This window comes from Phocoena sinus, chromosome 18, assembly GCF_008692025.1.
Source record: "Phocoena sinus isolate mPhoSin1 chromosome 18, mPhoSin1.pri, whole genome shotgun sequence".
In the NCBI taxonomy this organism is placed as follows: domain Eukaryota; kingdom Metazoa; phylum Chordata; class Mammalia; order Artiodactyla; family Phocoenidae; genus Phocoena; species Phocoena sinus.
The window spans coordinates 3,596,340-3,612,571 of NC_045780.1; the positions used below are offsets into that span (position 1 = coordinate 3,596,340).

Sequence of the window (16,232 nt, forward strand, 5' to 3'; positions counted from 1 at the left end):
TTCTTCCGGGTGGCCTTCAGTGACCGGGCCTCCGCGTCAACACCCTCGTGCCTCGGTTTCCTCAGTGCCCCGTGAAGGCCTTGTTAGTCCTTGTGCCCTGCTGCACGGTCACGTTGCGGGGATGCTTGCCTCTGCTCACCCCGCTACCCCACAGCCTCCTCTGGGAAGCCAGCTCTCTGTTGGAAGGAATTGTGGCATCACGGTCTTTGTATCCACAGTTCATGCCACAGAGTAGGTGCTCAGTAACTATTTTAACTTGAATCTCTAAATGTATACTTAAGCCAAAACCTTTTTGTGAACATCTTTCAGAAAAATTCCAACATCATAAAGTACAAGGAAACTGAACAGAGACTAAGCTATTCAGATATTCTGGTTTTCTTCCACAGACACGAGCTCAGACAATTTTGGATATAACTTGTTGACATTCATCATCTTGTACAACAACCTGATTCCCATCAGTCTACTGGTGACCCTCGAGGTTGTGAAGTACACACAAGCCCTCTTCATAAACTGGGTGAGTATCACACCTGGCTGGAAGCTGAGGTGCTGGGGACGTGTCAGCTGCCACTTCCTAATACCCTCTTGGAGCCTCAGTGATGGAATTGAGCTCCCAGAAAAGGAAGAACGTTGTTAATTACGATTCAGTCTGGGAGTTTAACTGCCTAGAGAATGGGCAAGGGTGTCCCTGAGCCAGTGGTATCTGTGACTAGTCACCTAATGTCTTGTCTTCTTGGGCTGTGAGGTGGGCAGGGCAGGGGCTCTGAGGAGAATCAGTGGAGAAATGGAGCAGAACGTGTAGTAGGTGCCTGTCTCCTGGTGACGGGGGATGAAGTGGCTGCAGCTGTCCATGCTTCAAATTCTCCTTAGTGCTGAAGTAACGTTCTCTTAAGTGTGTCTACTTATGTGTCCCCTATCTGTCAAAATTCATGGTGGCAGTAAATTTGGCTTCTATTGCAAGAGTCGAGGTGGAATTTTCAAGGAACTGCCATGGCCATTAAGCACCAGACCTCAGCAGCCAGTATTTGGAGACCAGACACTTTGATGTGCGTTTTTTATTTGAGCTTCACAACAGTCCTGTGAATGAGGCATTTGCTAAACTCAGAAGTGTGAGTTAGTCTAGGTCAGGAGATGATCACCTTGAAGCCAAATCATCTAGATAGAAATAAATACTGTGCTTTCCTCTGTATCTCAGTGTTTCTCTCCACTAACAGACACTGTATTTTCACCCCCAGATGAAAAACTAACATTTATATTGAGTTATATGTTTTTAGTTTCTTCTTAATCTAAATGAGGAATCGATGGTAGATAATTTCTGAAGTGCCCCACCCCCTTCTCTCTTTCAGGACACAGATATGTATTATCTAGGAAATGACACTCCTGCCATGGCCAGGACATCAAACCTTAATGAAGAGCTTGGGCAGGTGAGAGCCTCTTTGGGGACTTTGGGAACGGTGTATGAACACGGTGGCGGACAAATGTTGGAAGAACCATGGAGAGATTTTGCAAAAATAATTCTCCATAAAGGTGGTTTTGATGTCTAAAAGAGCTCTGTAGTACTTGGAGGTACTATTAAACACAAATGTTAACTGATTTTGACTTACTTTTTGAGGCATGGGTATATCTTATAAGCTGGAAGGTTTCTGTGACAAATTTAGTGCAAAAAATACAGCGCAACATTACTTTGGACTCTTAAAATTGTTAATCAGGGGCAAGTAAAGGGAAAATAATGGTTAAGATCCTCGGATATTGGGTAATCGTACAGAATATGTAGGGGCTGATTTGAAGGACATAAGTCCATACAGTCTCTCACGTGTTCCAGGTTTTATCTCTGGAACATTTCAGGGAACCGGTTTCTTTCCCACCATCACCCTTAAACCCCTGCTGCCTTTACTGATGCATTATGTCTTCATCTTCTGTTGAAATCACTGCAAGGAATACCTCTTTTGAATGCATTGCAATTACAGATTATAATTTCATTTTATAAATCTTATGTGAACCTCCCAACAACCCCAGGAGGTGAGTGCGGTATATGTAGCAGGTGAAATTTACTTCCTGTTTGAAGCCTTCTCCAGACTTCCAGGAAAGTTAATTTATGTCTCTTCAATGTTTCCATAACAATTTTTCCAAACATAAATACAGTAAAGTAAGAGGTGTGGTAGTAATATATGTCCATTTCCATCCTGGGGCTTTTGAGCCCATTCGAAGGTGTGGACGTGCCTGAGACACGGTCTTTGGTCGCCTCTGTCATTTTAGCACAGTGCTCAGTATGACTCCGTTCTCAGTTGCCGTTGAACTGGACCTGGATGATTGAAGGACTCAACATACTCAAGCACCCAGGATGAAATAGTTCATCCCAATTGGGAATAGGGAAAGTTTTCATGGGGGAGTTAGTTTTGAGTTGGAACTTAAAGGATAACTTAGTGTCCAGTAGACACAAGGATAGAAAATGCTAATAATTCCTTATTATAAAATGTCCTTTTTAAATATTTCGATATCATCTTTAAATTTTTTAAGAAAGAGGCAGAAAGAAATACTGCTTCTTGGAAGGCTGATCCTACTGAGCTTTTTGTACCCCTAGACTTACTGCATATAAAACTTATATAAAAACTTATTATTTATAGTTAAAGCGTTCATTACCCATAGTGTACTGATTTCATATTTCTAGGTACTGTTTGACTTCTTTAGGATCATTAATAACCTTTCTTTACTTAAAGGGCCTTGACTTGCTTTAAAAATAATTCTCAGTGTATTTGCTTATATTGTATCAGTAAGAAAAAGTACAGTACACACTTCACGTTATTAATCCCTCTTCTACAAAACGGTGCAATGTGGCTTCCCTAGAACAGTTCTTGGGGATCACTGGAGTCTCCCTCACATCTTGCCGCGATCATGACCCCTCTTTAGAAAATCCCTGAGAAACTGGAATCTTTCCTGGAGACAATTCTGTTGATGACTCCCGCTCACCAATCCATGATGTAATTTCCCAGAAAGTTACACATAGAATGATGTTACTTATCTTCTGGCCAAAACTTTTATTTCATAGATATGGAAATTGAGTCCAAGTAGGGTGAGGTGACTTTTCCCGAGCCCACATGGCTGGTTAGTATCCAGAGCCTGACCTGGACTCTCTTCCTTTGTGGTCCTGAGTCCTTTCTCCCCCTCCCTCTCACAGCATCCACCCGGGAGGGCAAAACTCACACAGCACACGTGCATTTGGGTTCATCTCTTTTGCAGTCAGTTAATCATGTCAAAATGGTTTGCTTATTAACCTCCACAGGAATTTCTCTTTTCACCTTTGTATATTGAGAGCTTAGTGTGTTATATGTGTGAAACTTCGTGCCTTGGAAAGTTATATCATCTGTAGCAGTTCCAAGCTGCCTTCACGTAACCCCACTGTGATCGTGATCGAGAGGCTTCGTGTTTGTTCCGTGCTGTTTCAGGATAGGTCTTCTTAGCCCAACTAGGGGATGGATTCTGAGAAAGAAATATATCGTGGTTGCCAAAGTCTGAGCTTGTTGTCTTGACATATTGGACACAAGAACGAATTCTGTATAAGTGTCATTGAGATGCCTAGTGGCAGGACTTGGTTCTTACGGATCTGAAATGGATCCAGAGCTGTTACTGAAGCCTCCTTTGTACATTTCCACACAATTGGACTCTAGAATTGGTTATTGAAATGGTTTTTAAGTGGCCTAAGCATTAAAGTATATTAATTTTTAATAATACATAATTATTACGTATAACATATATATAATTATAAAATATATTTTGCTCGCTTAAGGGAATTTACCTTTGAAAACTAATACAGATTTTGAAAAACACAGAAGAAAAGACTTCATTTGTTGGTCTCTTACATTCTTGGTGTATGTTTTTTCCTTTTCTCTGATTTAGGTAAAATACCTGTTTTCTGACAAAACTGGAACTCTTACGTGCAATATCATGAACTTCAAGAAGTGTAGCATTGCTGGGGTAACCTATGGGTGAGTGTCTTGATCACTTTCTGAAAATTTTATTTGTATTCTTCCAACAAAATGAGTTTATTTTTAGCTGCTTAGTCAAATACCTTGACTTTCTGATACTTTGAAAGGACATTTATAAGGGATGTAGATGTGTAATTACTGCTGACGGTGTTTAAAACTGAATGGGTCCCAATTTAGACCAGTTAAAACATGATTTATTCCTGCAAATACTAACCTAGTGAGAAATCTCAAGGAATCTATAAATTTATATTTCTAATCTAATTATACATTTCTTACTCATGTTTTGATCTGAACGCCATTGTTTTTTAATTGAGGTATAATAGACATGTAAAGTTATATTAGTTTTAGGTGTACAACATAATGATTTGATGTTTGTGTCTATTGCAAAACAATCACCACAGTAAATCTAGTTAACTTGTCAGCATACATAATTAGAAATTCTTTTTTTTTCTTGTGATGGAATTTTTAAGATTTACCCTCCTGGCAATTTTCAAGTTTGCAATAGAGCATTTAAAAAAAAATTAAACAGTTTTTTTAAAAAAAATTATAAATGTACGTATGTATTTATTTTTGGCTGCATTGGGTCTTTGTTGCCGTGCGCAGGCTTTCTCTAGTTGCAGCGAGCGGGGGCGACTCTTCATGGCAGTGCATGGGCTTCTCGTTGCGGTGGCTTCTCTTGTTGCAGAGCACGGGCTCTCGGCAAAGGGCTTCAGTAGTGGTGGCTCACGGGCTCAGTAGTTGTGGCTCATGGGCTCTAGAGCGCAGGCTCAATAGCTGTGGCACATGGGCTTAGTTGCTCCACAGCATGTGGGATCTGCTCGGACCAGGGCTCGAACCCATGACCCCTGTGTTGGCAGGTGGATTCTTAACCACTGTGCCACCAGGGAAGTCCCTGTAATAGAACATTATTAACTATAGTCACAATGCTGTATGTTACATCCTCATGCCTTATTTATTTTATATCTGGAAGTCTGTACCTTTTGACCCCCTTCACCCATTTCACCCACCCCCTATCCCTGCACCTGGCAATTACCAATCTGTTTTCTTTATCTTTGAGCTTGGTGGTTGTTGTTTTCAGATTCTACATATAAGTGAGCTTGTTTTTTTTTTTTTTTTAGATTCTACATATAAGTGAAATCATACAGTATTTGTCTTTCTCTGTCTGACTTATTTCCTTAGCTTAATGCCCTCAGGGTCCATCCTTGTTGTTGAAAATGGCAAGGTTTCATTCTTTTTTATGGCTGAATAGTATTCCATTGCATATGTACCATGTTCTTTACTCATTCACTCATCGATGGACACTCAGGTTGTTCCCATGTCTTGGCTATTGTAAATAATGCTGCAATGGACATGGGGGCGCACAGCTCTCTTTTAGAGATACTGTTTCTGTTTTCTTCAGATATATACCCAGAAGTAGAATTGGTGGGTCATATGAAAGTTCTATTTTTAATTTTTGAGGAAGCGCCATACTGTTTTCCATAGTGGCTGTCCCAATTTACATTCCCACCAACAGTGCACAAGGGTTCTCTTTTCTCCACATCCTTGTCAACATTTATTTCTTGTTTTTTTTTTGGTAATAGCCATTCTAACAGATGTGAGGTTTTGATTTGAATTTCCCTGATGATCAGTGATGTTGAGCACCTTTCCACATACCTGTTGGCCTGCTGTATATGTTCTTTGGAAAAATGTCTATTCAGAGCCTCTGCCTATTTTTAAATTGGATTTTTTTTTTTGCTCTTGAGTTGTATGAGTTCTTTATGTATTTTAGATATTAACCCCTTATCAGCTTTATAATTTCTAATTTATAATGGGAGCAAATATTTTCTCCTGTTTGCTGGGTTGCCTTTTCATTTTGTTGATGGTTTCCTGTGCTGTGCAGAAGCTTTTTAGTTTGATGTGGTCCCATTTCTTTATTTTTACTTCGCTTTTGGTGTCAGATCCAAAAACTCATCGCCAAGACCAATATCAAGGAGCTTATCACCTATGTATTCTTCTAGGAGTTTGACGGTTTCAGCTCTTACATTCAAGTCTTTAATCCATTCTGAGTTAGTTTTTGTGTATGGTGTAAGATAATAGTACAATTTCATTCTTTTGCATGTGGTTGTCCAGTTTTCCCAACACCATTTATTGAAGAGACTCTCCTTTCCCATTGTATATTCTTGGCTCCTTTGTCATAAATTAATTGATCATATATGCACGGGTTTGTTTCTGGGCTCGCTGTTCTGTTGCATAGATCTGTGTATCTGTTGTTATTCCAGTACCATACTGTTTGGACTACTATAGCTCTGTAATATAGTTTTAAGTTAGGGCACGTGATGCATCCAGCTATGTTCTTATTTCTCAAGATTGTTTTGGCAAATCGGCCTCTTTTGTGGGTCTGGATAAATTTTAGGATTGTTTATTCTGTTTCTGTGAAAAGTGCCACTGGAATTTTGATGCGGATTGCATTGAGTCTGTAGATCGCTTTGGATAGTGTGGACGTTTTAGCATTATTAATTCTTACAATCCATGAGCATGGAATATCTTTCCATTTACTTGTGTCTTTTAAAACTTCTTAACGTATTACAGTTTTCAGTGTATAGGTCTTTAATCTCCTTGGTTGAATTTATTCCTAGGTATTTTATTTTTCTTTTGATGCAGTCGTAAATGGGACTTTAAAAAAAATTTCTATTTTTTAATTTTTATTTTTGGCTGCATTGGGTCTTTGTTGCTACACGCTGGCTTTCTCTACTTGCAGGGAGAGGTGGCTACTCTTAGTTGCAGTGCGTGGGCTTCTCATTGTGGTGGCTTCTCTTGTTGAGGAACACAGGCTCTAGGCGCACAGGCTTCAGTAGTTGTGGCTCGCAGGCTCTAGAGCGCAGGCTCAGTAGTTGTGGCACACGGGCTTCGTTGCTCCGCGGCATGTGGGATCTTCCCGGACCAGGGTTCGAACCCGTGTCCCTTGCATTGGCAAGCAGATCCTTAACCACTGCTCCACCAGGGAAGCCCCGTAAATGGGATTTTTAAAAAAAAGTTCTCTCTGTTAATTCTTTATTAATATATAGAAATGCAACAGATTTTTGTATATTGATTTTGTATCCTGCAACTTTACTGAATTTGTTTAGTTCTAACAGATTGTTGGTGGAATCTTTTAGGATTTTCTATATATAATATCATGTCATCTGCAAATAGTGACAGTTTTACTTCTTCTTTCCTATTTAGATGCCTTTTACTTCTTTTTCTTGCCTAATTGCTCTGGCTAGGACTTCTAATACTATGTTGAAAAAAGAATACGAGAGTGGGCATCTTTGTCTTGTTCCTGATCTTAGAGGAAAATCTTTCAGTTTTTCACTGTTGAGTATGATGTTAACTGTGGGCTTGTCATATATGGTCTTTATTATATTGGGGTACATTCCCTCTGTACCCATTTTGCTGAGAGTGTTTTTTTTTTTTTAATCATATGAATGTTGAATTTTATCAGATGATTTTTCTGCATCTGTTGAGGTGATTATATGATTTTATCCTTCATTTAGTTAATGTGGTGTTGTCATACTGATTTGCAGATATGAAATCAATCTTGCATCCCTGGAATAAATCCCACTTGATCATTGTGTATGATGATCCTTTCAGTGTATTGTTGAATTTGATTTGCTCATATCTTGCTGAGGATTTTTGTGTCTATGTTCTTCAGGGATATTGACCTGTAGTTTTCTTTTCTTGTGGTGGTCTTTCTGGTATCGGGGCAATGCTGGCCTTGTAAAATGAACTGGAAGTGTTGCCCCCTCTTCTATTTTTTGGAAGAGGTTGAAAATGGTATTAATTCTTCTTTGAATGTTTGGTAGAATTCGCTAGTGAAGGCTTCTTGTCCCAGACTTTTGTTGGGAGGTTTTTGATTACTGATTCAATCCTTTACTAGTAATCAGTATGTTCAGGTTTTCTGTTTCTTCATGATTCAGTCTTGGTAGGTTGTATATTGCTAGGAATTTGTTTCTTCTAGGCTGTCAAACTTGTTGCCATATAATTGTTCATAGTAGTCTCTTATGATCCTATTATTTCTGTGATGTCGGTTGTAATGTCTTCTCTTTCATTTCTGATAGAGGCCTCTTTTTTTTCTTGGTGAGTCTAGCTAAAGGTTTCTTACCTTTTTCTTTTTTATATATAAATTTATTTATTTATTTTTGGCTGCATTGGGTTTTCGTTGCTGCACGTGGGCTTTCTCTAGTTGTGGTGAGCGGGGGCTACTCTTCGTTGCAGTGCGCAGGCTTCTCATTGCTGTGGCTTCTCCTGTTGTGGAGCCTCGGACTCTAGGCCTTGCGGGCTCTAGAGTGCAGGCTCAGCAGTTGTGGCACATGGGCTTAGTTGCTCCGCAGCATGTGGGATCTCCCTGGACCAGGGCTCGAACCTGTGTCCCCTGCATTGGCAGGTGGATTCTTATCCACTGAGCCCCTAGGGAAGTCCCAAGTGTTCTTAACTTTATCTTTTGAAGAACCAGCTTTTAGTTTCATAGTTTGTTTTTTTTCTATTGACTTTTGAGTCTCTATTTGATTTACTTCTGCTTTAATCTTTATTTCCTTCCTTCTAACTTTGAGTTTCATTTGTTCTTTTCTAGTTCTTTTAGGTATAATGTTAGGTTGTTTATTTGAGATTTTTTTTTGTTTCTTGAGGTAGGCATTTATTGCTATGGACTTCTCAGAACTGCTTTTGCTGCATCCTGTAAGTTTTGGTATGTTGTATTTCCATTTTCATGTGTCTCTAGGTAGTTTTTGATTATATGTTTGATTTCTTCATGGATCCATTGGTTGCTCAGTCACGTGTTGTCCAGTCTACACGTATTTGTGAGTCTTCCATTTTTTGGTGATTGAGTTCCAGTTTCATACCCTTGTGGTAGGAAAAGATGCTTGGTATTTCAGTCTTCTTGAATTTACTAAGACTTGTTCGGGGCCTGACGTATGATCTATGCTGGAGCTTGTTCTTTGTGTGAATATCTGTGTTTTTGATCACAGTTTTGTAACCATTCTGTTTCTCTCTCTCTGTCAGTCATTTTCCAGAATTGACAAGGGAACCATCATCAGATGATTTCTGGTAAGTAGATTTTAGCAGTTCTTGACACTTTAGTGGGAAAGGCTTTGGAACAATTTTATGTTGGCACTTCTCACTTGAATATTTTGAAAATAAAAGTTGCATATGTTATTTTAAGAGAGAACCAGAATAAAATGGAAACATGAGTATGGTTTTAAAAGCCCAGTGGTACTACAAGGCTTTAACAAAAATATCCAGCTATCGGTCTGATATATCCACTCACTTTCCACTTCTTAGCATAATGTCTTCAAGGTTGTACCATACATGTTGTAGCATGTATCAGAATTTCATTTATTTTAAAGGCTGCGTAATATTCCATATGTGTATATACCACATTTTGTTTATTAATTCATCTGTTGATGGGCATTTGGGTTATTTCCATCTTTTGGCTATTGTGAATAGCGCTTCTATGAACATTGATGTACAGGTATCTGAGTTTCTGCTCTTATATATTTTGGGATTATGCCTGAAAGTGGAATTGCTGGTTCATGTGGTAATTCCATGTCTAACTGTTTGAGGAACCACCAAACTATTTTTCATAGCAGTTCTACCATTTTACATTCCTGCTGGTAATGCACAGTTTTCCCACGTCCTCATAACACTTGTTAATTTCTGATTGTCTTTCATATATATAGTAGCCATCCCCGTGGCTGTGAAGCGGTATCGCGTTTGTCTTTTTTAGGTATATAATAGCCATCCCAGTGGCTGTGAATTGTGGTTTTGATTTGCATTTCCTTTAAGACTAGTGGTGTTGTCTGCTAAGGTTTTAAGATTTTTACACTAAGAAAGCTGATTGCTGGGACCATGTATGTAGGGGGGACAGCCAGGACTGTTTTATTAGAGGATCTCTGATGTTAGCATCTGTGTGTCTTTCTTTTGAGCCGATCAGTCATCTTCTTGCAAGAAGACCTCTCCAGTTTCCTGCCAAGGGCTGTAAATCTGGCTGAAGCTGTTATGGGAACTGAGTGGAGACAGAGGGTTGTTGATCATACCTTTCAATGTCTACAGTGTTTCACTTAAAACTCCGGTTTAGGGAGGATGCTGTATCCTATCCACCTGTGCGCTCAGTGTTTCTGGGTCCAGGGCTCCTCTGGTTTAGGCTCTCTGGAGGATAGACCTTCATTTCGTTCTGGGGGCAGAGGGTTCAGGTGCCTGGCTGCCTGGGATGAGGGAGGTTTCTCACAGACTCAGTCTTGGTCAGGTGGACTTGGAGCCTGTCCTGTCTTCCACCTTCCCTTTGTCTCACAGGTACCTCGTGCTGCCGCGTCCTCAGCTTTCACCAGGGTCCTGCTGGGGGCAGCAGCTTGCATTTTAGGTGCTTCCCCTTGCAAGCTGTTGGTTTCTGTTTTCTCTGCTGCACTAAACTCTGATATCTATCTCTTCAGCATTCCGCTTGACATCAGCTCTGCTGTCATCTTGTCTTCCCTTGTCTTTGTCCTGAAGACAGGGTTTCTGGAAGGGGCGAAGAAGGGAGCGTACTCAGCCCTTCGCGTCTCGTCAGTGTGACGGCGCGGAGCCATCACGTCACGTTTCCTTTTTTGTAATTATTTGCCCCCTTTTTCTCTTTCACATACAAGCTCTGGCCACGAATGGCTGCATAGATACATTGCCACAATTCCTCCTGTTTTACATGCTTGGAGCAGGCACTCTGGGGAGTTCTCCGTGGTAGATGCAGGGGCCAACAGAAATGATAAAGTCATGGTGTTCATCCTTGCATCTCTTTCTTCTCCTTGTAACTACAGATCCTCCTCCATTTACAATGGAGTTATGTCCTGACGAGCCCATCATAAGTTGAAAAGATCAGAATTCAAAAGTGCATTTAATACCCCAAAGCTACCAAACATCACAGCTTAGGACAGCCTACGTACAGCGTGCTCAGAACACTTAACGTTAGCCCACCGTTGGGCAGTATCAGCCCATTTCATAGTAAGGCATTGAATATCTTGTGTAATTTATGGAATACTGTACTGCAAATGAAAAGCAGAGTGGCTGTCTGGGTCCAGCGTGGTTGTACGTGTATGGGTCGTTCTCCCTCGTGACGGTGGGGCTGACTGGGGCTGCGCGTGTCGCCCGGCATCACGAGAGAGGGTTGTCCCACGTGTCGCCAGCCTGGGGAAAGATGAGAATTCAAAGTTCGAAGTACGGCTTCTACTGAATGCGTATCAGTTTCGCACCATCGTAAAGTTGAAGAATTGTTAAGTCGAAACATCGTAAGTCAGGGACCATCTGTATTTTGTTTATAGTCGGGTTAAAGATTTACTGCCTTGAGGTTTGAAATCCTAGCGAGTATTTCAAATCTTGAAAAGTTTAATACAGAGTTAGACGCTTTTTAGGTGTGGTTCTTCCTGAGGACAGACTCTTACTAGGTGTGCGTTATCTTGAAGGAACTTTTGAGCTGAGTAAGTATCTTCTGTTCTCTCTTCAGCCGGATACCGCCTCCGCCTAGTGACTCGTGTGACTTTGATGACCCCAGACTCCTGAAGAACATTGAGGATCATCACGTAAGGCTGCCGTTTGCTTCTAGAACTTTATTTTATTTTTATATGTTTATTGGAGAACACTGGATTTTTTATTTTTATATGTTTATTGGCGTATACTGGATTTACAATATGTTATGTTAGTTTCAGATGTACAGCAATGTATCAGTTACACATATACATAGATCCACTCTTTTTCAGATTCTTTTCCCATGGAGGTTATTACAGAGTAATGAGTTCCCTGTGCTATACAGTAGGTCCTTGTTAGTTATCTTTTTTATATATAGTAGTGTGTAGGGATTATCATAGTAAGTGAAGTAAGTCAGACAAAGAAAGACATAGCGTATGGTGCCACTTACATGTGGAATCTAATAAACGATACACATGAACTTATTTACAAAACAGAAGCAGACGCACAGATCTCGAAATCAAATTTATGGTTACCAAAGAGGAAACACGGGGCAAAGTGATAGGAGATTGGGGTTAACATATACACACGCTTCTCGGACTTTGAATAACGTGTGATGCAGTTTCATTTATGTATGTGTGTAATGTCTTGAAAGTTAGAGTCTGGGGAAGAGATGTGACCTCGCTTATATAGTGTTAGTGCTTTAGGGATGTGATCATTTCGTGGTGAACACTTCGCGTAACTTAAAGCCAAATTAAATACGTGGTGAAGTTATAAAGTAGCACATCACGATCCAGATGGGTCCTACCATCGAATCCTCTAACATTTCAGATTTCTTTTGCTTTGTAAGGTTTCTGCAATACTAGTTCTTCACAGTTGTGAATATAAGACGTCGTGTATTTTGCAAAGTAATTACGGTATCCTTTGGCTAGGATAATTTAGGAAACAAAAGTAAGATATAGCAACACGTAGCATTTATAGCATCCTGCTATGTGCTAGGCATTTGAAGTATATTTCCTTTAGCACCCGAGTCACCCCAGAGAGGCGATGGGAAGTTGCACAGAAAGATTGACTTGGCCAAGAGTTACCTGGCAAACAGATGTAGAAGTGAGAGTCAGGACCTCCTTGGTCTGCTCACTTCTTAAGTGTGACGTCACATTCTGAACTATTGTAACAGACCAGGATTTATTGCCGGTTCCTCTGAATTCATTTTTGTTCTAAAGGCTATTCTGAAAAACACCGACTTAGAAAAGTATTCAATGATCAAAGCATTTCATAACCAGTTTAACCTGTGTAAATTAGACCTAATATGACTCTTTTCTGAAAAACATTTTAGTTTTAAAAGTAGGTAAACTCAAGCGACATTAAAACTTTATCTTTCCCAACTTTTGTGAAGAGATAGATATACTTAAAACTTTCTCTGAATTTTCAGTGAGGAAGCCTCCTTTTCGCTATTTCAGTTAGTCTGTATTTGTTGATGCTAAAACTTTCCCAGCAGTGCTAAGACTTTCCCAGGCCCTGGGATGCAGGGCCTCAGCCCTGGTGATTCTGACAAAGTGGTCCCAGACCTCCCAGAGCATGCTGCTGAAGGCCGTGCTCTGGGTCATGGTCACAGACACTGATACTGTCCTTTCCTGTATTTGATCTTAGAGGTAGACGCAGCTACTAGGGTAGAGCAAACAGAGGAAGGAACAACATCTCAGAAGAACCGTCTCTGGAGAAGAGTAGTTTTCATTAAGGTTGTCAAAGAAACAAGCACCCCGTGAGGACTTGCTTTCTGAAAGAGGACTCAAGCATCCTCCAGTAGTATTTAGGTTGAGGGTAATAATGCGGGTGGGCGACTGAAATGGTCTGTTTGCGTTGGGATGGTGGAGGGGCAAGGAGAAAGTGCAGGGTGACAGACAGGCTTGCAGATGGCTCCGAGTCTAGTTTCCCGAAGTTTGTTTTGCTGCCATAGATCACTAGGTGCTAAAGCAGCAGAGGAGGTGAGAAGAGCTAGTCCCACGGAATCCCAGTGTTGTCTTAGGAACAGCAGCAAACGGTTTAGACTGTGAAACAGCAAACTGATCAAATAAGAGACCCATTCACTTAGCAGACAGTTTAAGGGCCTAGTTTACATCAGACACCTTGCCAGGTAGTAGGTAGTAGGGGAAGAGGCCGCATTCCAAGACGGGGTGTTAACAGGCTCCTCGATGAAGCAACTGGTAAACTGAAGCCCCGAGGATGCGCGAAGAGAGGGACTGGCTGACAGCAGGTGGAGGACGGCCATGGGCCAGCGGGAAGGGGCGAGCTCAGTTTGAAGTGCTGTAGACAGAGTGGCTGGTGGAGGGTTCAGGCTTGTGGGGGGCGAGTGGCAGGAGATGGGCCAGATGGCGAGCAGGTGCTGGGTCCTGGGGCACCTGGGGTCCACGCTGGGGCTTCCGACCTCTGTTCTCATGGGAGCAGGAAGGCGTCTGGGGTTCTAAGTGGGAGGGTGCCTTGAGCCTGACTCTGGTGTACGTCAGTGGTGTCCCGACAGTCGGGTGACCTCGGCTCCCGTTTGCAGCCCACAGCCCCCTGCATCCAGGAGTTCCTCACCCTCCTGGCCGTGTGCCACACCGTGGTCCCCGAGAAGGACAGAGATAACATCATCTACCAGGCCTCCTCCCCAGGTGAGGCCTCTTGGCTGGGTGTGCCCGGCTGCCCCCCTCTCTGGGGACCTGGGTGTTGGGAGGTGATGCGGCCCCGCAAAGCCCCCACTGTGTGCCCCTGGTCTCACGCTGGCTGTAGAGTGCCCGGGGGGGGACTAGTTCCAGGTCCGTGGCTTCTCCTCTGATGGAAGCTCTCCTTTCAGGGTCCTGGTTGGGGGAGAGTAAGTGAGCGCCTTCTAGATCCTTGGTCTTTACTGCACGAAAGGCCAGGCCTCTGTCGCTGGTGTGGATCTCGTTCACGTGAAAGATGACACGTGTTAAACAGAATCCTGTCATTCCCAGAGACTAGTCAATGCCTCATCAATTCTTTATTGACAGATGAAGCTGCTTTGGTGAAAGGGGCTCGAAAGCTGGGCTTCGTCTTCACAGCCAGAACGCCCTACTCTGTCATCATAGAGGCCGTAAGTGACACCCCAGGGCACCGCCGGACGCTCTGGGTCACCCGCTTTTTGGAAGACTGTATGTTAGAAATAGCACACCTATTGCACGTATGAGAGCTGAGTTTTTTGTTTGTTGTTTCTCTGTGAGAAACTAGGTGTGTTGAGAACATGTCGTGTGGTTCTGTCGCCTCAGTGTTGTGTGTTGTTTCTGCGTCATCTTTCTTAAAGGCGCCGTCTGCAGTCTTTCATCCACTGATGTGGAGTAACGTGCGGTAAAGAATGCGGGAAGCCTGCTCTGGGCCCCGTAGTTGTTGGGAAAAGCTCCACAGCCTCCTGTCCTCGGGGGCGGGTCTGCGTCTGTCTCCCTGAAGCCCTCGGTCACTGGCTCTGGTCTCCTGGGCTGGCAGAGGAGGGAGTTGGCACTTAAGATCTTTTTTTTTTTTTTAATATGGGTTTTTCCCCCGTGAAATCAAGACGTTTATTTTATGATTTTTTTGAGTTTCCCTCTCAAGGAGCCAGAGGGAGAAATCTGGGGAGAAGAGAAAGTTTGAATCGGGAATAAGGTCAAATAGGGATCCTTGGGGTGGCAGCAGGGACACGGGTGGGTAGGTGGGATGGGCGTTCTCTGTGTTGAGCAGTTGGAGGGGCCCTGCTCACTGCTGTCTGGGTGGATGAGCACCTCCGGGCAAGTCCCCGCCTGCTCGCCCCTGTGCTGTTCCCACCCTCAATCTGGGGAGGACTCGCGGGTTTTTACAGCTCTTGGCGCTCTGCATCCTTAAATCCCTGGATCTCTTGAAGGCGTTTGAAGTTCGCTTCCATCCGGTGTAATAACTCAATGTTGTTCCTGGCCTGGCGGCAGTCTGTTCTTTCTTTTCCTTACGTGCAAAACCTAAAAGGTATCGTACCGTGTACAGAGCGCCCATTTCTCGGCATTTTCAGTTTCTTTTTTACAGAGTACAGAGATCAGAGCATGTTTATTTGAGCTTGATTTCAGCCAACACAGGGAATTTAGCTTAGGGAAGCGTACAGTCGCTACAAGTTGGGACAATGTACTGACAATATAGTTTCCTTCGTGGAAGCTTCTCACCAATGGTGTCGTCTTCACCTCCAGTTTGAGGAGATTTTAGCCTTCACGGCCAGGTTTCAGGCGTGTGGGTACTGCTGTGTTTCTCCACAGTGCAGCCATGGGGATTGGGAGGGGCGATGGAGTAAATAGACCATGGGATTAGATAAGATTTATAAGTAACAGTAACTTTAAAAATCCTATTCAACTGTGAATACCGGGGTATCCTCATCCCACAAGTCCTCGAGGTGGTTACCTGCTACTTACAAGAAGTGTCTTGGGACTTCCCTGGCGGTCCGGGGGTTAAGACTTTGCCTCCAATGCAGGGGGAGCGGGTTCGATCCCTGGTCAGGGAGCTAAGATCCCACATGCCTCATGGCCAAAAAAAAACAAAACATAAAAAAAAACCAGAAGCAATATTGTAACAAATTCAATAAAGACTTAAGAAAAAATCAGATGCCAAAGTGCATACTCTTAAAAAACAAAAACAAAAACAAAAAAAACGAAGTGGCTTTACGGATCATCATTCGGTCTGTGGGGGCCGTGAGGGTGTTGATGTGACATCGGCACAGAGGCGGTGGGCTCCCGGCGGTCACGGCACGGGTGCCGAGGGGGTGGCAGTGGTGACCCTCTGGACGGGGACCTGGCAAAGCTGGGCCAGGCTGAGGGGAAAGGG

General features: G+C 42.6%; 1 protein-coding gene across 1 annotated transcript in view; it reads left to right on the top strand.

Annotated features, from left to right (window-relative positions):
- ATP8A2 (ATPase phospholipid transporting 8A2) overlaps positions 1–16,232 on the top strand; it is a 444,189-nt gene that overhangs the window by 49,371 nt on the left and 378,586 nt on the right. The window contains exons 11-17 of the mRNA XM_032611707.1: positions 387–514; positions 1,344–1,421; positions 3,892–3,980; positions 8,997–9,041; positions 11,464–11,539; positions 13,969–14,074; positions 14,432–14,514. Of these exons, the coding sequence (XP_032467598.1) occupies positions 387–514; positions 1,344–1,421; positions 3,892–3,980; positions 8,997–9,041; positions 11,464–11,539; positions 13,969–14,074; positions 14,432–14,514 (605 nt within the window). The remainder of the gene's footprint in view (positions 1–386; positions 515–1,343; positions 1,422–3,891; positions 3,981–8,996; positions 9,042–11,463; positions 11,540–13,968; positions 14,075–14,431; positions 14,515–16,232) is intronic.